The sequence below is a fragment of the Athene noctua genome, chromosome 2 (assembly GCF_965140245.1).
Source record: "Athene noctua chromosome 2, bAthNoc1.hap1.1, whole genome shotgun sequence".
Lineage (NCBI taxonomy): Eukaryota > Metazoa > Chordata > Aves > Strigiformes > Strigidae > Athene > Athene noctua.
In genome coordinates, this window is record NC_134038.1 from 30,423,043 (window position 1) to 30,444,845 (window position 21,803).

At 39.8% G+C, this 21,803-nt stretch overlaps 1 protein-coding gene across 1 annotated transcript; it reads right to left on the reverse strand.

Moving 5' to 3' along the window:
* Positions 1-1,105: 1,105 nt before the first annotated feature.
* LOC141957379 (carbonic anhydrase 13-like) lies at positions 1,106-21,275 on the reverse strand. The gene is made up of 7 exons (XM_074898769.1): positions 21,198-21,275; positions 14,989-15,186; positions 11,463-11,581; positions 8,089-8,184; positions 6,738-6,800; positions 5,644-5,799; positions 1,106-3,323 (listed from the first exon to the last, which is right to left on the reverse strand). Exons 1-7 carry the CDS (start codon positions 21,226-21,228, stop codon positions 3,210-3,212), a joined length of 777 nt encoding a protein of 258 aa, XP_074754870.1. The 5' UTR covers positions 21,229-21,275; the 3' UTR covers positions 1,106-3,209.
* Between the last annotated feature and the right edge of the window lie 528 nt (positions 21,276-21,803).

The window sequence follows — 21,803 nt, forward strand, 5'->3', positions numbered from 1 at the left end:
GGCCAGCATAGTCCTGTATGCTGAAGCAAGAGAGAGACAAATCTCTGCAGGGGCAGAGAAAGCACAGGTATGTAGCAAGTGGGTGTATGGCAGCAAACAGATATCTGCCTGATCAGCCCACTGTACTCCAGCATGAAAGACAGCTACTTCCCAGTTTTTTTCTCTGACATAAAGAAAATTCCCAGCTGTTGTTAAACTCTGTCTTTGCAACATGAAAGACATCATGAGCATGACTGGCAAAGGCTATAAACACAGCAAGGCACACTTCTTCCCTCCTGTGCCAAAAACAGCAGAGCTGACCCCATGGATCTACTGCAGTTTATTTAATTCTGAGAATAAGTTTATTGGTGACCAACCATGCAGCCATATACAATTCTTGACAGCTACTATTTTCAGAAAATACCCTATATGATTTTGGTCACTAAGCATTTCAGTCTTCTTAGTATAAAGGCTCCAAGTGTGTCAGAGGGTAAACAATTGATCAAAGAGACCTGCAGCTGAGGGGGTAATGACATATTTTAGCCTTGGTTTGCTCTAGTCATCTTAGTACAGCATGGAGCCCATACCTGAGATTTAATTCTCTGGGAGCATGTCATGTATTCTGGTTAAGACTCAGTGCAGCTTGGGCATAGAGTAAGCTAGTGTCTGAGGATGCAACTAAATGCTTAGTGACAAGACTGGGTCCATGCTCTCACCTTACAGTTGCAGCAGGAAGCTGTTCCCAAAGGATTTCAGGCAACTGAATATTTATACTCTTTTTCAGATGTCTCCCATTCAGCCCAGATGCAGTACCATGCTAGGTCAATCTAATCAGAACATAGCATCTCCACATTAGAAGACTTCTGTGAATGATGTCTTCTTCTAAAACTTATTTGCATAACACTATAAAAATAGTCAATAGTTCAGAAAAGCACTGTCAGAAACTTTATGGACAACTGATTGCACATCCTACCACTGCCAAAGGCATTTTACATGGAACATAAAAAAGATAGCTAATGAGAGGTAACATTTTTTTCCAAAACTAGAGCTGCAGGCACTAGTTATAAAACTGCAGCCTTCTCTGTAAAACTTCCATCTTTTCAATAGAAAATACAAGACACATTCATAAAATCGATTTTTTATTTTGATAAAATCCTTATAAATACCAAAGCACTGGATCAACTCCACTGTTTTCAATATGTAAAAAACATGTAAAACTTTTGTTTCTGATATGAAGCAGTAGCCTTATTACTTTCTCTTCTGAGGCAAACAAACTTTATAACCCTCATGCAATTTGTAAACATTTTGTTCATGTTCTGCAGCTACTCATGTGACAGGGAAACATATCAGAACCAACACTAAGTCTAAAAAAGGGTGTGAAAACACGCAACACATTCCCGCTCTCTCCACACACACTTTCCAGATGTCCTCATTCAGAAAGAACCAATCTGATGTCTTTTCAGCCGCATTCCTCTCACTATGCCAGAAAACAAAAAGTGCCTGCAGGTCTTTCCCCTGTGGTTAATACTTGTACCTGCTGCCACTGACAAATGCCTTTTATTTCTCCCATGGTCTATTTGTGTTCTTTCCTTCAGAAAACATTCAGAAGGCATCAAGAGGCCTTGCAGCAATTGTAGCTATATTCTGGGGAGGAGAAAACAAAAAAAATCCACCTATCTTAAACTCAGCTAAAATATCTATGGCTCTATGTCTAATTTATTCAGTTATAAGAAGGCATATAAAGTCAATCCTGATTGTGATTTCCCTCATGTTTGTCCGTCTAAGATCGAAAGACCTGTTGAGGTAAAAGGCACAGCCTATATAACCTATAAAAAAATCAAATTCATGGAAAGCAGTCATAGAAGTCATGTTAGAAGTACTACAGAGTTTGGTGGTAGTTACTACACATGAAATTCTAGCTGCCTCTTTCAGGTATCACTGGTTTTTGCTATGTAGTTCTCACAGTCTGAGGGTAAATCTAATCCTATACTAAGCTACATCCTATGGCAAGTTCATTAAAAATAATAAATTTGTTGTAAAGCAATTATATTCAGATAACAAAAGCTCCTGAGAGAAACACAGGCTCAAGTCAATTCATAAAGACAGACATTTCAACATGTCGCTGTTGAGGGTTGATCTTTTATTAGACATTGACTTGATTCTGATTTCTTTGGCTTGCTCTAACTGCTATCTTTGGTCTTGAAATAAAAGTGCAACCACCCAAGTTCAGCTATGACAGCAGAACATCAGCCAGTACGTAGGAGACATTACATACCTGAGTAGTGCTCTGCTCCACTGCAAGATGTGAGGTATGCAGCATGTGTTTCACACTGCAGCATGCAACATGTCTAGTATGAGATGGACTGGAGCAACAGCTACCCCTGCCCCCTGATTTTAAGTGGTAGGAGTCTGATGCTACATGGATATAGTGTTACAGTCCCTTATTGTTCACCAAATGCAACAGACTGGATTTAGGAATGAACAGCTCCCTCTGTGACCTTCCACCTTGCAATTTTCAGGTTTCAGGACAATTTCATCACTATACGTGGTGGAATTCAGGAATACCTAATCCACCTGATGTGATCCTGCAATACACAAAATCCTTACTATTTGCTTTTTTAAAAAAATATCAATCAGTACATCGTTACTGTTATGCAGCAGTCAGAATAACAGAATCACATAAATATGTTTTGCTTAAATGCTGTTAGTCATTATTGCTTTTTGTAGGAAGGTAAACACGGTATTGCAGAAGTCAGCAATGAATTTTATCAGCCTTGAAATATTTTTTTTTGAGAATTACAGTGTGAAGTCATATACAGAAGCTAAATGTTATGTTAGAGACCCGAAGAATAATCCCAGAACATTTTTTACTGCTATTAATATCAGGGATCCTGTTCAGTAATTTGGTGGCAAATTCTGGACAACTCCTTCACTACATCTCTCCCTTAGGATTAGCATTGCCCTCTGCATGCAATGCTAATGCTTCAATGCTCCCAAACCAACGCACCTAAACACAGTCAGACCTGTTAATATTGATGAACCTGCAACAACTCAGGACATACTTGTGTTTGAGAAATGACTGCATTGTAACCAGTAATCAAACAACACATATTTGTTAAAACAACTCACCAAAAAAACAAAAACCCAACCTAAAAAATCACAAAGTATATTAACTATTAAAATTAATTCAGCCTTTGGTTTCAGAGGGAGACTACTCAGGCTTTACTGCTTTAATTCCTTCTGACTTCTCGTCCCTTTAAAGGCTGGGGAGGCCGGTAGTTTCTCAGCAAGCAGCAGGCGACCTCATCTTCAGCAGTGCTCAGGAGGCTACGAAATTTGGCTAGCTGCAATCAAAAGAGACATAAGGTTCAGCAGAAATCCCTCACACTCATATTAATGAAAAAGCATATAGTGAATATTAAAGATACTTGTCACCTTTTTTTTCTGCCAGGAAGAATGGAACTGTATTTTTCTATGGCATGTGGGGAGTGGAAATTTCACCATTTCTGTCCTTGCAAATGAAAAACACCGACTACTGAGAAAATCTCCCAAATACTTGTCAGATTGAAACTGCAGAAAGATTATTTGTTTCCTGTATTCACAATTTATCTTCCATAAGATGATCTAAGCCAGGGATTTTTATATTTTTTAATATGATTTTAGAGTTTGGAGATTCTGGAATGTTTAATGCCAAAAATTAGATTTCTCATGTGCACCTGTGTCCATCTTCATGTTCAAAGAGTACATTCACAATTAACCTGGAATAGTAGGTGTGGTGCTATACAAAGCTTCTGTAATTAAAGATTTTCATATATTAAACATGTACTCAGACCAGGAGAGACTCCATATTCTTCCCTTGTGAAGACACAGAACAAGCAGTTATTCATACCTCCTCATAAGATTCTCTGCCTAAGCTGATCTCAGCAGAAACAGAGAGTAGAGCTCCATGTCTAAACCTCAGGAAATCTGAGTCTGATTTCTGACTTGGATTAGTAGTTTAGTATTTTGTCCATTTTCTAATATTTTCGATATTTACTATTCCTACATACCACCTTACTTCCTTCTAGGTTACCAAAGGTAGGACAGCACTAAAATCATTCCATTATAACAGAGCATTTAGTTGTTCAGCACATTACATCTTAGTTGCATTAAGAGCAAACAAAGTCAATACAATCTTACTTCACCCCATTCTAATCCTAACATTTCTAATTCAGGCTCCCTGTGAGTTTCTAAAATCTTAAAATTTATTTTTAGTTTATTTCAACCTGAAAAGTGCACCAAAAAGTAGGTAATAATTTGTAAAGCCCTCAAGAAATATAAACTTGAGAAATAAGATTAAATGACAAAACAGTATCAGTCATGGTGATGACTGATCAATCACAATGGTGGGCATTACTGGAAACAAACATTTTTAGCTACATGCATGTTTATAAGAATATAGTACATTTATACTTTAATACATAAGATATAGCTACAGTCTGTGAAAAATGACTAGTAAAGAATCACTGTATTTGACATTGTTTCTGACACCACGTCCTCTGAACCTTTTACATGTGGGTGTTTTCATACAGTATTTCACATTTTAGAATGGATTAATTATATATTAGCCCAAATAAGAACCTTTTAACCTGAACAATGGCTTGTCTTTTGGAAATTGGTATCTTAACACAAATTTTAAATCCTAGATCCATATGCATTGCAGGAAGTCTTACAAAGTCAGTTTGAGGGGATTGGGGAAGAGATACGTATGAGAAAACTGCACACGCTGAGCAAGTTCATGATTTCAAAATCAGTTACAAACAGAATTTGAGGTCTCTTGACTAACAAGCATCCCATCCAGTGAACTTACTATTTTGCACAAAGACTGAAGTTACCATTTCTGCTGAGAATGTGGCCTAGGGTACTGAATTCTCTGAAGTATTTGTAATATTGACCATGAATGAGACAATCGTGGTGGTACAAAAATGTTAAGATTTACATTGCGCCAAGAATATTGTAACATCTTATTTTATTGTAACATACTTACCAACATCCAATATTAGAATCTATAATCTGATATATTTCAGTGTCTCCAGTGGGAACTCCATACCTAAAATGACCAGCCCACTGGGTGTCACTGTTGCAACATTAATATATATAGCATGAAGCTTAATTTAACAAGAAATGTAAGTAGATAGTAGATTCCTCAGCTAGCCTAACATAACCGCCAACTTATTCCAATTGAATTTGCTTTTTATTAGTCTATTAAATTCACCAAGTTTTATACGTCTGGAATCCAATAAGAAATTCACTACTGATCTGCCAAATAAAAATGCCAGAGAAGAGGTCTGAGCAGGAGATGAAAATAATCAAATCGGGTAGAACTCCAGGACTTCCAAGTGTCACCAGAACCTTTTTTTTCCCATAAATTCCCTGTGAGTTATTTCTGACTGTTAATTTTTAGAGTATGCAGATGTTTTTTAAAAAAGTGGATAATAAATAGCTGTTATACAAAGAAAGGCAACAAGTCAGGATAAATTTACAGACATATTTTGTCTTTGAAAAATTTGATGAGGTATGCAATGTCCAAGTCTGCAAAAAAAATGTATTTCTGTGTGGCATTTACAATTTCAAGTCCTAGAAAAGCAACAATTCTACAGCAGTGAAAAATTTAAAAAAAAATACCTGTTCAGAACAAACACTTATGGGCTCTCTCAGAACAATCCAGATGACACTCTCAAGAAGAGGTGGAACAGTGAGAGAGCCAAAGTAAGTCCAGTAGTCCAGGGACTTGGGAAGCAGACAGCTAGGATCGAAGTTTGTGAATAGAGCTCTTTTACCCTGGAAAGGAAAAAAAAAAGCCCAAAGTGGTTCTAGATGAAATATATTTATAAATTTAATTCTTACACAAAGTTAAAAAAAAAAAAACAAAAAAACAAGAAAAGAAAAATCAGGGCAATATTAATTTAAAAGCAAGAGGCCAAGGTAAATCATGCCAAAGGCAGCAGAGCTTGTTCCACTGTAGGGTGGGCTGCCAGCATCCTGGACGATCACAGCAGACGAGCCAGTGCCCTTCTGATGGGGCCCTACCTTGGCGCCAGCTTTGCTGCTGCTGTCCTTGATGCCGGCAGGACACCATCAAAGTGCCCTGTTAGCAGAGGCTCCCTATAGTTACAAATGACCAGGAGATGGAAGTTGGAAGGAGAGGTGAGAAGATGTTGGACTTTCAGTGTGGTCTCTATGGGGCTGGCAGAGTAACCCCACAGGTTACTGCCACCTGCCTCCCTCCTCAGGGCACTCCTCCCAGGCCCACAGGTTACTACTTCTCCCTGTCCTGACTGCCAGGGCAGAGACGCCTGGACAAAACATGATGTTGTGAGTCTGGCTGATTTCTCTCACACAAATAGCTTAGTTCTCACCCTACCTCAGCAAAACAGAGGAGAATCCTTTCCATCATCTTTTTCACAACTTCCCATATAATATGTTCTCCCGCTACTATTCTCATAGCAACAGATTTGTTCCAGACTAGGTTCTGTGAGGAATTTTTTTTTTCCTCCGATCTCTTATTGTATAAAAATTATTGTTTGAGTGCTTAGTTCTCAACTGTACCTAACAAGAATGTTCCTAAGCAGTCCCAAATCAGAGTTGGATATGGATAGCTAAGAAATTAGGTACTAGGGAACATGGAGGTGACAGGAGGAGCAGCCAGATTACAAAAAAAAACCAAAACAACAAAAGCAACCACCAATATTAGTATTCTTTTAGAAGCATTTGTTCACCTTGATTCTGATGGTGTCCAAGCGGTCAGTAATCTTCTTCAGCTGAGGGTTGCATTCACCAATCTATTAACACCAAAGAAAAAAGAAATAGTTTAACTCCAGAGAAAAACAGCAAAAATAAATAATCAAAAAGCAAATGCATAATGAAACTGTTTATATATAACTTTACTTAAGTGACTGTGAGATCTGATGCATTTTGTGAGTATGAACCTGTGACTAGCTGGTCCTTAGAAATAGTACTAGCTGTTAAGAAGATCCACTCCCTTGCTGCCATTATTTATGCTGGCTATTCATAGTAATTATTTCAGCTACAAAAGACCCACAAACTTTACACTGCAGGGGAATAAAAGCAATTTATTTTTCATGTTTTATATGCAGGATATTAAAAGTTGCAGACTTACATCTGAAATTTAAATTGCTTAAAACAGTGAAAACATCATTCTTATCTATCTCAAGCACAATTTGTGTGCGAAGAAATCCAGTGAAACTTTCTTTGAATCATTATAATGTAAACCAGAAAGACAGAATTACTGAAACAGGTCTTTGCAACCGCTGTATGTCATGACTCCCCGACTATGCCAGCACCAGCATCAGCACTAACTGTGCTCAGTAAGCTGTGGCAGCCAGGCAGAAACCCCAGTTTTGACCAAAGGCCTATCCTTTGTCATGGACTGTGTGAATTTTCCATCTACTTCTTCATACAGATGTCAATGAAGCTGTTGCAAGAGCTTAATTTCATCTTAGAACAGGTACAAAAGGCAAAGATGTATATAACAATTAAAAGGAAATTCTCCAGTTTCTCAGTCTGGGTTTATTTTATTTATTTTTCAGAAGAAACTACCACTGCAAAAACAAACTGTTAAAGAAGCATTTGAAACAAATAAGATCACCCTCCTAAAGAAACCTATTAGTCAAGCACAAATTATTGGGATCCACATAGAATCATAAAGTCATAGAATGGTTTAGGTTGGAAGGGATCTTATAGATCACCTAGTTCCAACGCCCCTGCCATGGGCAGGGACACCTTCCACTAGACCAGGTTGCTCAACCTGGCCTTGATGAGGATCCTTATAGGGGTGGGGCATCCATATAGGGGCAGCTGAATTAAGTTCCACATCCTATGTTGTACAGGAGTGCAGACTGGGCAAACTGAAGAGCTTCACTGTCTTGAAAATCTATTAATTTGATATTTTTATCTTCAAGGGAAAGGCAACAGTATGAAAGAAATGGAGTAATTTAATGCCCATATTAAACAAGTAGCTCTTTAGCAATAATTATACCAACCATCACCATTATGCCTTTGGGCTTATAATGCAGATTTATTAGGAGGGCTGAGGCAAATTTTTCTTACCTTCAGAAATACAGCCATGACTGCTAATCCATCTGACTGACGAGCTGCCTCAACAAAACTGGAATACTTTTCTGCGTTCCAGTGGACCACATGAAGCTGAAAAGCAAGAGACACAGACAGCATCAACTCTCGCTGAACTCAAATAGTCACAAATGAATACTACAACTTTACTGATTTTCTCTTTGTACTTCACTCTTTGTATTCAGAGCCATTCAGTTTTCTAAATGCAATTATTTTTTGAAATTGTTAAATACATAGTTCACACAAATGGCAAAAAGCATTTCCAGTGGCTGAGATTATTCAAAATTTAGAAGCAATCAACACATTACAGTGTCTGGCAAACTTGCTGTTGGGTCCCCAGATTTTGAACAGAGAAGCTAAGACAGGATATCCCATGGTTATAAAACTAAAGCTTTTAAATCCATTTTTCAGTACAGCTGGTTTTAAAAGTGACTGACAATCATGAGAATGTTACTAGTTGCTCTTTTTTCCTTATTCAAGCTTTCAGTAACATTAATCAGCCACATAAGTAGCTAGAAAACAGGCAGAGGAACACACATTAAACTTGTACTGACCCCTTCCCCTGTTTAGTTTTAACTGAACATCAAAATTCAGTTTTTGATACTTTCCAAATGCCATTTTCTATGATTACCAGTAGTTAGGCACTTACAAGCAGCTTGATTATCTCAGGTTTGAGCATCTGCATTTCCAACATGCATTATTCTGGAACTGTCCTGTGGTAGTTGCTTAAGCTCAAAGACACCACTTAGACAGGTGGGGAGAGGAAAAGCCAGTGATGTCTACCCTCATACCACCTCAGTCCCTCCTGCTAAGCCAGGTTTCCTAAATCCTGGCCACACTCTACAGCAGGAGCTTCTGGTTCCCGGGAAGCACCAGGTCATCCCAGCCTTGAGCAATGGTCCGTCTGCCAAACTGGAGAGAGCACAAACACTCACACAGCGCTTAAGACTAAGTACTTCACAAGCATTAATTACTCTCAGAAGTCCTCAGTGGACTAGTAACTCTTACGACCCATAGCTTTTAGATAAGGAAAGAGAGGGTCAGAAACAAGGCATAGGCTTGGCTTTTCTAAAATTGGTGATCATCTTTTCAGACTTTGAACTTTACTCTTGAATGACTTAAACTGGGATGAAACCCTGAAAAAAAAAAAAAAAAAGCCTTGCCCTTGGAATACAGCACTTCAAGACCTCCATAGTAAGAGGAATATAAGAAAGCTGGTATTTGCTTTAAAGTCTTTTTATGGGAAGCAACATAGCTGTGTGATTGAAACAGGAATCTAGGAGTGTGAAGATTCTGACTCTGAATCTCAATCCTTGCCTAACCTCTAAGAATTTTAATTTTCCATATCTGTAAAACAGAGCCATTACTTGGTGTCACAGGGTATAATTAATGTTTATTAAGCACTTGGACTCTCAAGTGCTGAAACATTATTCCAGCAAGTAAGAATCCCACTGAAATCAGTGATAATACAAGGTATGCTCACAATGAAACACATGCTGGCTCACAGCTTCAGAGATCCTTGAAGGAAAGTTGCTGAAAACATTTTAAATTAAACTGGGAGGAGAACACAGTCCACTAAACCATTCTCAGATGCTTTAGTATCCTGAAGCTCATAGCACCTGTACCACTCACTAAGTTCACAAAAGCTACACTGAACAACTTTGAAACAATTACATTTTTACATACACAAAAATGAAACAGATACTCTCAGTCAGAATTGACTTTTATTGTGGATTTAAAAAAAAAGAAAAAAACAACAAAGAACAAAAAGCAAAATTCCCACAGCTAAATAAAGCCCACTCCCGCTCCCTCATAGCTTTGCCAAAAAAACCCCAAACCAACCTCCCCTAAAAAACAAAACCCCAAACAAACAGAGCTGTGCAACACTTTTGGGTACAGCCCCATTCTCAATGGCTTGTGACTTCTCTTTAAGGAATATATCCCGTCTTACCACCGCTCTGTCACTGCAGCTTGTGAAGAGACCTTGATCAGACCATACGTTGTCACAAAGAATGGAGCCATGGATCCCTTCTGCTTCCTGGTGGGATTAGGGTCTGAACCTTGCAGTCTTCTTTACCTGTACACTAATTCTTTCTTCAACTTGGTTGATGCTTTTTTTTTGCAATCTTACACATCTTCCTTACGAAGGTGAGCACTGAAACCATCTTCGTGTTTCCTTCTGAGGTATTTTCTTTTGTATGACCAGTGCTCAGAAGCCTTGATCTTAATTCTGGGTTTCTTATCCCAAAGCCAAAGTGTCATCTAGAGAGCTTCTTGTGGAGGGTTACCCAACCAACAGGTAACGGAAAGGTTTTTAGACTGGCTAGAAATTCAGAGATATTTTCTCCTTCCATTTGGTTTCTTAGATGGGAAACATATATATATTTTCTCAGCTAGAAATTTGGTTTTGGTACTTAATGGTTTTAAAGCACCTCTATTAATTCTTTATATTCCATCTCACCTGGTTCCTGTGGAAAACATAAGCCTTTAAACACTGCAAATGTCACTTTTCCCCATTAGTGTTAGAAAACTGATTTTTTTTCTGACCACTATCTCTTATAGCATTTCCAGTAAAATCTGACCATATCACTGTTCATACATTTAATTTTTTTCTTCTTTAGTATTGTCTTTTATTTGTCCATTAACATTTATTTTTATACTTTTTACTTCTTTTTAACCCCAGAAAACTCTTCACTGTCTGCACTATTTGTTGTTAAAGATCTCAGTATCATCAAATACTCCACGTTACTTCCGTTTGCAAAGAGAATTCAGGTACTGAATACTTTTTACTGCAGACTACTCAAATGCATCAAGGAGACAGAGTGGGAGTGAATTCTCTGTGCCAGAGCAGACGGTACACTTCTCCCTGTGGCATGCTACCTCCACAGACAGCTGGCACCCCACAGATATTAAGGTCTGGTTCTCAAAGAAAGTCGTAACTACCATATTGCTAAATGCACCACAAAATGCAACACTCCTAAGTCTTGCATAAATTTTACATGGCACAGGCCCCAAATCAAATAATTCTGTGGTCTGTAACTGAAGCTGACTTTGAAAATATTCTCCAAGGAAGAGACAGTGAAAGACAAAATTTTAAAATAACTCTTGACATTAAATCTTGCTCATATCAAGCTCTTGTCTTCTGTACTCCTTTTTTATTCCTCTCCAAAGCTTTCAAATACATTCTTTTTTGAGAAAGGACCAAAACACAACACTTCAAGAAGACCGCTTGTCTTTTAGTAAAATGGGGGGGGGGGAGAATAAAAAGCAGGAAAAGGAGGGGTAACATTATTCTTACAGTGGAAAACTAGTCACAGGCTTAGAGGTACAGAAGACTCCGTGTAAAGCCTTACCTCTGCTGCGTACTTCATCCCATCGACCGCGTGCTCAGAGCCGGCTTCGTCGTTGGACCCCCAATGGAAGTGAATCTGGCGCAGCCTGTAGGTCCCACTGAGTGGCCCCCCGGTCAGCACTGGAAACCCAAGCAGAGGAAAAGGTTTCACTGCAGGAACAGGAGCCACTACCCACATCCTCTGACCAGACTTCAGTTTTCGGACAGTCCCCTACTTCTTCTTAAAAGCTGTCTCAGATGGCTTCCTATTTCTTTGAAGTATACAGAAACCCTAACTTGTCCAGAATATGACTTTCAAAATTGCATTTATGTGTAGATTAGTGGGTTATGGCCCACTAAAGGGTATGTATATTGTTATCACAGGTTTGTCTTGCTAAGGGTTGGATATTTCTCAGAAGATGGGAAAATATTTCTGTTTTGCAAGTGGTTTCCTCTCTTGAATGTATTTTAAAGAATCACTGAGAAATTAAGCTTAAAATACAGGTTTTATGAATAAAGAGGAGGATCAGAAAAATATAATGTGAACAGAATTTATTCTCTTCGAAATTTGGGGGAAAGTAGGTGGAGCTTAAAATAATTTTCAAGGCTCTTTCCATCAGCTGCAACTAGATCCAGTTACATCAGATTGAAGTCTGAGAAAAAGGAGCATATATTAACATAAATAAAATGAAGCCAACTATATATGCATTGTACAACTGCAATATTACTGACACTTAATGAGCCATTTATTTCAACTTAATAGGCATATGGGTGGGCTTTTCATTGTTTTGCTTTCGCAAGTGCTCGTTTTTGCTAATCAGAGTTGGAATCAAGCCATCTCTGCATAGAGACTTGAACGTCAGTCACATTCAGAAAGACTCCTTATTCACCGCAAAACAAATCACCCCACTCTCCTGGCTCCATATCTCCTCCGAGGGTTTGGGAATTAGTCTGAGTTGGTTTACTGGCTCATTACAGAGATTTTAAGGGGAAAGAATGGGAGCTTTAACCAGATGTTTTTTAAACTAAAAGCGCTGGAGAGGACAGTAATTTTTTCTCTCTTCTAGATTTAGTCCAAAACTTAAACTTTGTTAGGAACAAAATACCACCAAATAAAGATAAAAGATGAATTTCTTAAGTTGTCTGTCTGCTAAGTATCCTGGCTAATGAAAAGAAAGTGGAACTGTTTATCTGTTGGGAGAAATATTTCACAACCTTAAAACTTTAACTCTAAACCATGCTTTTGCAGAGCCTATAACATAGTGACCAAAGGGTATGGGAAAGTGGCACTCCTAAAACAAATTCCTTCTTTCAAGGAATGAAAACTTGGAGGTAAATAATCCTAGAAATGTGTAAAGACTGGTGTTCTAACTGGCTGAAGGAAAACAATTACATAGAAATGCATCAGCATTCAATGAACTACTGCTGAAAAACATAGAAAATAGCCTGATGATGTATTTGTGCCACATCAAACAGTGATGGCAAAACCCTTCCATTCCAACAGTAATTAAGGAAGAGGTCAGTCAGAAGTTATTTAAGGCAAATATCAGCATCTCAGAGCCTGAAAAGATCTGGAAGAAGAGGTCTCTGAAACATCAATAGGTCAGTTTCAGAGAATGGAGCTAATGTGGTATCCAAGAGGATAAACAGAATTACAAAAATAGTTACAGACTTGACAGACCAGTTTCAATGCTGGCCAAAGTGAAAAAAAAAATTCATATAGAAGTCAGTTAATGTATTAAAAGATGCTAATGTATTTAGTACCAATTAATTTTTTTTTTCATAAAACCACCATATGACAGGAGTGCTTACTTCACAGGGGTGCCCCAGAGGCCAAATTTTGGCCCTAGAAAATTCAGTATTTTTTGATCAATGACCTGAAAGAAAACAAAAACATTACTGATAAAGTTTGTCAGTGACAAGTATTAGGGAAAATCGTGAATAATTCAGTTTATGGATACAGAAGGATTTGAATTCTTTGATAAGTACGGCATGATAATGGCCAAAATGTAAAGCTATGTATGTGGAGTGAAGAATCTAGTCCATACAAAGATATGGAGTCTCCTGAAGGAGACTGGAGATTACATTTGTTAACTATATGATCAACATCTGGCAGTGCTCTGCTATGACATGAACTATATCCTTGGAGATATGGCCTGAGGAATGTGATAAGAAGAGGATCACAGTGTCACTGCTTTGGTACCATTGTAAGCTTGCAGAGATACTCTATTCAGGCCCTGTCACTTCATGGATGGAGTTAGAAAGCAGAAGAGGTTCTTGGTGTACTCATATTCATATCCTTAAGGGGGTTTTTTTTAGAAAAAAAAAGAAAAGAAGTTTAAAGGCTGAGTTGATCTAACTCACACCAGAAATAAAGTATAATTTTGAATTTTTTAAATTGTGAGGGTAATTAACAATTAGAACAACTTACCAAAGGCTGTGGTAGGTTCATCATCGCTGGAAATTTTGAAATCAAGATTGTATGGTTTTCTAAGAGATGTGCTTTAGTTCAGCCACGCCTACTAGGCTTGAAGCAGAGATGGCATCTGACACACACGAGGTCAGATCAGATCACTGACGGTCAGCCGATGGCTTTCAGGCAACATCCAATGTTGCTTGTATTAACAGGAAATATAAGAATTAAACTAAGACTGTTTGGGAAAGCAAAGTATGATGTTGTCTCCATCTAGGTCTCTCCCTGACGCCACTGTAAGTCAATAGTTCCTCAGGACTAATGGATAGGGTGATCGCAAACCAGTTCCCCTCTGGCTTTGACCCTTGTGAATGCACAACATGGGCTTGGATCCTCAACTAAGCCTCACGCAAGCACAACAGGATTTCATTGCTTGTAGAAACTGCACTCCTCCAGTTTCAAGGCAAGGTGTGCTAGCTTGCCTAGCATCCAAGAGAAGGTTTTAAAGATGAAGGCACTAACATTACAAAGGCTATGCAAAACCAGAGAACTTCTAAATCAGAATTACTGCTTGCAAAAAGGGAAACTACATACTCTCAGAAAAGACTAGAAAAATAACACTTTTCAGAGAAGACAATGAATCACTTGGGATATATTTCATTTGTTCTGTATTGATTCCTTCCTGACACAAAAAGCCCAGGTATGGACTGCAAAAAGGGGAAAAATATATAACCAAACCTGCAGCTAAAGTCAGATAAGAGACTTGAGCGATTCGGTTGGAATGAACCTGTAATGAGACACAAAGGATTCATCTGCAGTGAGAGAGAGCAGCATTTGAAAATTGTACACAACACTGTTCAAACAGGGAAGCTGGCACTATCTAGCTGTTTGGGGGTGGATCAAAGCATCCTTGTGAAAAGGGAATCCTAGAGCTTTCTGAGAAACACAACTTCAAACTTGTGTCCAAATATGTTCCCACATTGTATCATGCTGAAAGACAGGGAAAAAAAGGAATCTCTCATCCGAAGAAGCAAAGCTTTACTGTTGATATGCGGCAGTGAGACATACCCAGGCTGTACGTACTCTATTCAGGAAATGGTGGAAGAAGACACAGTGCAACAGGAAAGGAACAAACCTGATTTGTTGACGGTGTCATCAAACTCAACACTGGTGGAGTGTCCATTGTTAAGGATGATTTTAGCAGAAGCTGGATCATAATTGGGATTTAGAGGACGGAGAGAGGGATCATACTTGGTTTCCTCAGTTTTGATGTCAATGGGTGACTGACGGTCTCCATTAGCAACAGGAAAAACCTCCTTCCAGTGAGCAGGCCCTGCAATGCATTAGAGAAAAAATTTAAATTGATGGTAGTACCCTGCTTCGTATGAAAGAAGACTGCTTCGATTGTTCTTGTCTGCATCTTTTAAATTCAAAAAGAGCACATCAGGAAAACACAGATCAAAATATTCAGCTAATTTTGCTGCACCACATTGCAACAGCAGCCCTAAGGACCCTTTATCTACCTTGCATGGTGTAGCTAACTGTATTTGACCTTTGAACAAGGCCACATGCATTAGACAGATATTTAATTATTCACAGTTAAGACTCAACTATGCACAAGACATATCCAACAAATGCTCATTCAAATCAAGCATCCTGTATCCAATAGGCACTCTGCCCCCATAAATTTTTGACATGCCATTTTTACCTAATATCATGTTTCATTATGTCTTTTTAAGGATTACCTCTTATCTATCCAAATTCCCTGAATTAAGGGGGTTTTTTATACCTTAGTCAAAGGCCTGAGAACACATCTTCTACTGACTATGCTGAATGAGATGGGGAGAAGTCAAAAAAGACAAAAATGCTGCATGGTGCATGAACTCTCCTGGGGCCTGATGGCAGCGCTGCATCACTGCACAACCCATCATCACTGAAAACCAACTGTCACAACACAAGAGAGTCACTCTCTAAACATAAAGTCTACACACATGCACACACACACATACATATACACCAACACTAGTACAGTGCTGACAAAATCAGCAAACAGAAACGCTCAAGACAGTGGTGCCTGTGCAAGGTTTGGATTTCTACCACCTCCTGCTGATAGATGAGTGTATCTCCCAGACACAGACTTGCAACACCACTCACAAGAGTTAGCTAGAAAGTAAAACACTAAAGAAGCTGTTAACCAATACTAGTGATATCAACCTTCCTCTCTGCATACAAGCTAAGCCTAAAGTCAGCTGAAAAGCACTGTCTCTCTAAATCAATTAATATGGATATGAGAAAAATGGCAAATGTCATACTAAAATAGTAAGACAAGCTTCACAGATGAGATGTGTGAGGTGTCCGTGGTTAAACATCAGAGTCCTCAGTAAGAATATATGTGCCATGGTTGAACCATATGTGAATAATAAACAATTGTGGAAAGAGGCCATAGAAGAAAAATAGAAACAATAGGTTGCTTGGGGAATATGCTCTATAAGGTAAAGATAGCAAACAAGGTTTAGTATGGGAAAGAGGGTAAGGTAAGGGAAAAGGGAAAAGTCTGCAGGGCTAAAGATCTTTCAGTATTATAAAGAGCATAGCACTTGTTTTTCCTCCAGGCTTATCAGGGGTGAGAAGCATAATAAATCAACTCAGAAAGAATGGATATAAGCAAAACTTAAATATGAGCTTCAGGAACTGATCTTGTAAAATCTGCATCGCTGAAAATCCTCATAACTCCCTATACTGAAAGTAACTGATATTAGTCTAAAAATCAGCCTGTTAGTTTGGGTCTTTCTGGATGGCTTAGCACTTAAATAAACATTATGACAACAAAGGATTAAAATTTATTACACTGTGATTAATAGCCTAACATCAAAAGTTGTCAGATACTTTTCTCTCCTCGACTTTGATAGAAGTGAACATAGCTCAGAAACTCACAGGTGCTAAAATAACCCAATTGCCCCAAGAATAAATCAGGGAGGGAAGCGTCCCAAGGCGCTGTGGGGAAGCAGCTTGCACAGCCACCTGCGCAGAGACTGACTCTCCTTTGAGCAGCACCAAAAAATAGAAGAAGGAAGAAGTACCTTGTAAAGACCAGCCTAACACTTAAACCTCAGATAGAACAAAGGCAAGGGCCTTCAATCTTGAGTTTGTTAAAAAGTCCTTTTGTTAATGACTTCATTAACTAAACTCATTAAGGAAACTGCTTTTAATGTAGAAGATAAAAATCCTACTGATTTGAAATATAAAGCTTAATTCTTCTCACTTCACAAATGGCCATCAAATCTATTCACTATTTCAATTAAATTTTAGCATATGATATAATTTTGTGTTTAGATCCTAGCACCCTGTAGTTAGAGATGCAAGGCACAATTTTATTCATAAGCACCACTCCATCATTTATACCCAGCTACTGTGATTTAGGATGCTTACAAAAAGATGATTGCTACTTAATTTTAATGTTTTAGATATTCCTTAGCTGAGAAAAGGCAAAATATATTTATGTGTTTAACTACTTGGTCCTATTGTTCCGTCTCAGAAATAACTATAGTTATTGTACATTAAATAATATGAATTATTTGCATTCAGAAACAACATGAATGTGCAAAAAAGAGGACCTAAGGCTGCGATCCTGTCATTAGCTTCAGTTCCAAAAAGACATTGTGCCTGCTTTTATACTTGTCCTTAGCTCAGATGACCAAACTCATGTTTTGCTGTAGTGACTAAACATCTATCGGTAACATAAAACTGCCAGAAATCTGATCTTTCAAAAGTATACAGGAAAATATTAAGAAACTTCAGCTCATTTTGTACCGCTAGGTTATATCAGGTGGTATTCCTTACTAGCTTATCTAGCAGCAATCTAATACAGTTACAATACTCTTGCCACCGTAGGAAAACTGTGACTCTATTCATTACTATGGACCTCACCCCAAAGCAAACTTTGTATGTGAGTGTTGGAAAATAAGTCGTTACAGTTGGAAGAGATGCTCAAATGCATGTCATACATGCATTTCAGTCAGATTTAAGCCAATGGGGTCTCCAGGGTGAAAATTTCTTCTTTATTTGGACCTGAATTATATGCTTCACCTCAACATAATGTACACTTTAATTTTTGAGATATGTACTTTAGGACATACCCAGGAAATTGTAACTCTCCGATTCACCTCCCTTCATTTTTTAACTAACTGAAGGAACATGATTAAATATACCAATTTTTGAATTTATTAAATCCTCTCCTGTTGATGGGAAAATCTGTTCTGTTGCTAGAGGAGATTATCTACGAGCTTTTAACAATCAGAGCCATTGTGACCAAGATTCAGGATGAAACACTGAACCATTAGCTCCAAAAATAGCATGCCTTTATTTTGGACACAGAATTACCAAATGCAATTCACACCTCTGCCACCTTTAGATCAAATTATCACTACTTATGGAACCCACCAGCATTGTACACATGCAGCTCATGAAACAGATCTCATCATGAAGGCAGTTACGAATTTGTCAGGAACTAGAACTCGCTATAGCACCTAACAGTGGTGCTTTTTTGCAGCTGGAGTTAAAAGATTATGAGTTTCATCAAAAGGATAGACTAACTTGAAATAAGACTGGTGGAGACATTGCAGGATACATTTCAATTGCAATGAGTCTCTATACTTGCATAAACAGAGCATGTGCAGGTGAAAAGTGGATTCCTTTTTTGGATAGTTTGCCATTATATGCAGAAAGTTCATTAGCTTGGTACGGTCTGACCTTTGCAGGACCACATTCTCATATACTCATAAAGAGAATTCATTGCCCAGTTTATCATACAGAAAATGCTTAAATTTATAGAGTTAGGTTTATAAGTAGTAGGTTATGTGTGTATTAGATTACAATACGACTAGCTCAAATAAAAACAATTGGAAATTCATAATGGGTAAAATTAAGTGCTGTTTTTTAAAGCAGACATCAAAATTATGTAATTATTCTCAGGGAGGAAAAAATAGTATAAGGAATTACTGTTGGACTCGAAGATCTTAAAAGTCTCTTCCAACCTAAATGCTTCCATGAATTCATATCCCTTCTTACTTAGGAAACGTCTCCGTGTTATTGTAGTAACTAGATCGAGAGATGTTTTTGCAGCAAAACACAATACACGTAAGTACTTTCCATATATTTTATTAAACAAATAGTAAACTGAAGGCAATTGATTCTTGATTTGCACTTTAACTAAGACAATTGCCTAGTTAACTAAAAGGATTGTTTCTTTGAAGGGCTGAGAACATTTCCCTCTTCACAGGAACTTTGAGCCAGCAAAGAAACACATGCATGATGCCACACTGACGCCCATTTTCAAGATCTCAGTATTGTGTCTCCACACATAAGCACCAACTAAACTGTAAGTTAAGAACAGTGGCAAGAAAGCACAGGCCAAGTTTTGCACAGGAATAAAATAATACCTCTTTGCATTTCAGAAATACGTGCATCACAGCAGGGGAGAACATTTCATTCTGTGTATAACAGTCAACCCATGTCCTTATACATAGATATACCACATAATGCAGACACGTCTGTGTAATATTTATGTACATAATGATTTCTGTTGTGATTATTATTGCTAAGGGGCAAATGACTTTTCCCCTGGTTTAACAATAACCCTGCGCTTTTATCACTGCAAGTAGCAAATGCAGAAAACTCAAAAGTGAATGTAGATGGCTTTCCAACTCTTCAGGAAGTCAGCTTTAACACATGACACCACATTTAATTAATTTCACTTTGTTTCTGCCTCATTAGTTGCAAAAGTTAATCTTAGTTTCAGGGAAACTACTTGCAGGGCCATGCAGGGCAACAAAATTTTTCAAGAACGAAAGCAATCTCCTTCATGTGGTATTCAGCCAAACAAGAAACAAGAAAAAACAATAAAATAAATGCATAAGAAGAGAAAACGCTGAGAAATAAAACTGATGCTAGAGAACAGCAGTGAAGTGTTAGATATCCACGACTCTCTCCTTTAGTCTCCTATGAGAGGTGGGGGAAGGGGATGGCCTGATAAGGAACTACCCACCCTGCAGCTGCTGTGGGGTCCAAGAAAGGAGAGAAAACCAAACGTCACCCCAAATATGTTATCAGTCAGTAAACAGAGTTTATAGGAGAAATGGGGCCTCAAGCAAGGTCCAGGGCCACCCCGATAGAATTTCTGGTGCCCTTCCCTTCCTAGAAGTTAAGAATAGCAAAGGAGGAGGGATAGGATAAGGGAGGGAAAGTGGGTTTCTTATCTGGACAGTGCAGGTGAAGTCCACAGCACTCTTGGAAAACATATGGAGAAACAAATTTGAAAAACAAGACCCATTTACGTCTTCAGGGGAGGGGTAGAGTAGACTGCACAACAGCAGATAACACGCCTAATCGTTGCAACATCGCTGCGATCCACCACCACCCAGTTTTTCAGGAAAAGTATATCCATCCAGAAAAGATGGAACAAAAGGACCAGGAAGGAGAGGTAGCAGTTAAGTAAACAGAATTCCAAACTCCCAGTAATAATATACACGAAGTATACCCCTGTATGCATTAGCATATTCAAATATATAGCTTTCTCCTTTTACTATCATGGTGTTTATTTCTCTGTGTATTATAACACACAACGTAAGTTATTCCATTTATTTTACCAGAGCCGAGTCCCCAATTTAGAAAAGCACTTTCATTTCCACTTGGCATGACTCGTGAGCCGGTCTGCACACAGGAGCAGCGTTTGCATGACTTACAATGCAAAACAGAGGAAAGTCTTTAAGCCTGTTGATGAGCAGCACATCTTGGGACTTCAAAGATCAACAAGATTAAGGAAACCATGAAACAACCAAAATCCAAAAGCAACTCCTCTTAGGTGCATATACATTCAAATGACCGATCCTAGGACCTAGTATTTCCCACCACTGAACAGGAGCAGGACACAGCCGGAATCAGAAAAGCACTGCCGATAGAGCAGCTCCGATCGGTGTGACTGGCTAACGAATAAATACCGATACGCACACGCAACCGATCGACTAGATGAGCAAACGGAATCCCTAGAGTGAGTGAGGCAGAGCCAGCTCCGCGCCATACCCCGACCCGCCTCTGGCAGGCGATGCTGCACGCACGAAACACCCCTCTCAGCAGGCAGCGTGGCATCATTCAGAGACAAAAATCTGCTCGGTCTCAACCTCGCAAAGCCTCGACAGCATTTCAGCTCATTCAGCTTCCTGACGGGCTCGGGAGCAGCCGAAGCGAGCTGCCCTCGGCGGGGCCCCGCTGGCCGCGGCGGCAGCGGCCGCCCCGACGGCCCCGCAGGAAGAACCGCGGCCGCCCCCAGCCCCCCGTCCGCCGCCCTACCGTTGTGCTCGTCGTATCCCCAGTGCAGCATGGCTCTGGTCTCCTGCCGGGACGGGACGGGATCGGACGGGCTGGGCTGGGCTGGGACGGGAGAGGCGGCCGCGCCGTCACCGCCGCCCGCTTTGAAGGCGACGGGCGGCGACGCCCCGATGCTCGGGCGCCGATAAGGAGCCTGCAGCGCTCCGCGCCCGCGCAGCCCGGCCCCGGCCCATCCGTGCCGGTTCTCGCCCCCTGCCCGCCGCTCAGCATCCCCGCCGTGCCGTCGGGGCGGCCCGGGGGCCGCGGCCGGCTGGCAGCTGCGGTGCCGGCTCTCACGGGACCGCTCCAGGAGAGTGTTACCCTCTGCCAGCCGCCTGCCCGCGAGTGGCACGAGTCGGGCGCCAAGGGAAACCGGGGAGGTAAGGGTCTGATGCTGGGGTGACCCCCCCGCCCCCCGAAGGTCAAGCAAAACGACCATCGCTGCCCGGCCCCGCTGCGCCTCGCGGCGGGCCCCTGTGCCCCCCCCCCTCCCCTTACTCCGAGGGGAGGGAAGCTGATTCCCTTCGGAACTGGCCCTAGACAGATTCACGCTTTACAGGCGCGGCCCGTGGACAGAAGGGTTTCCCA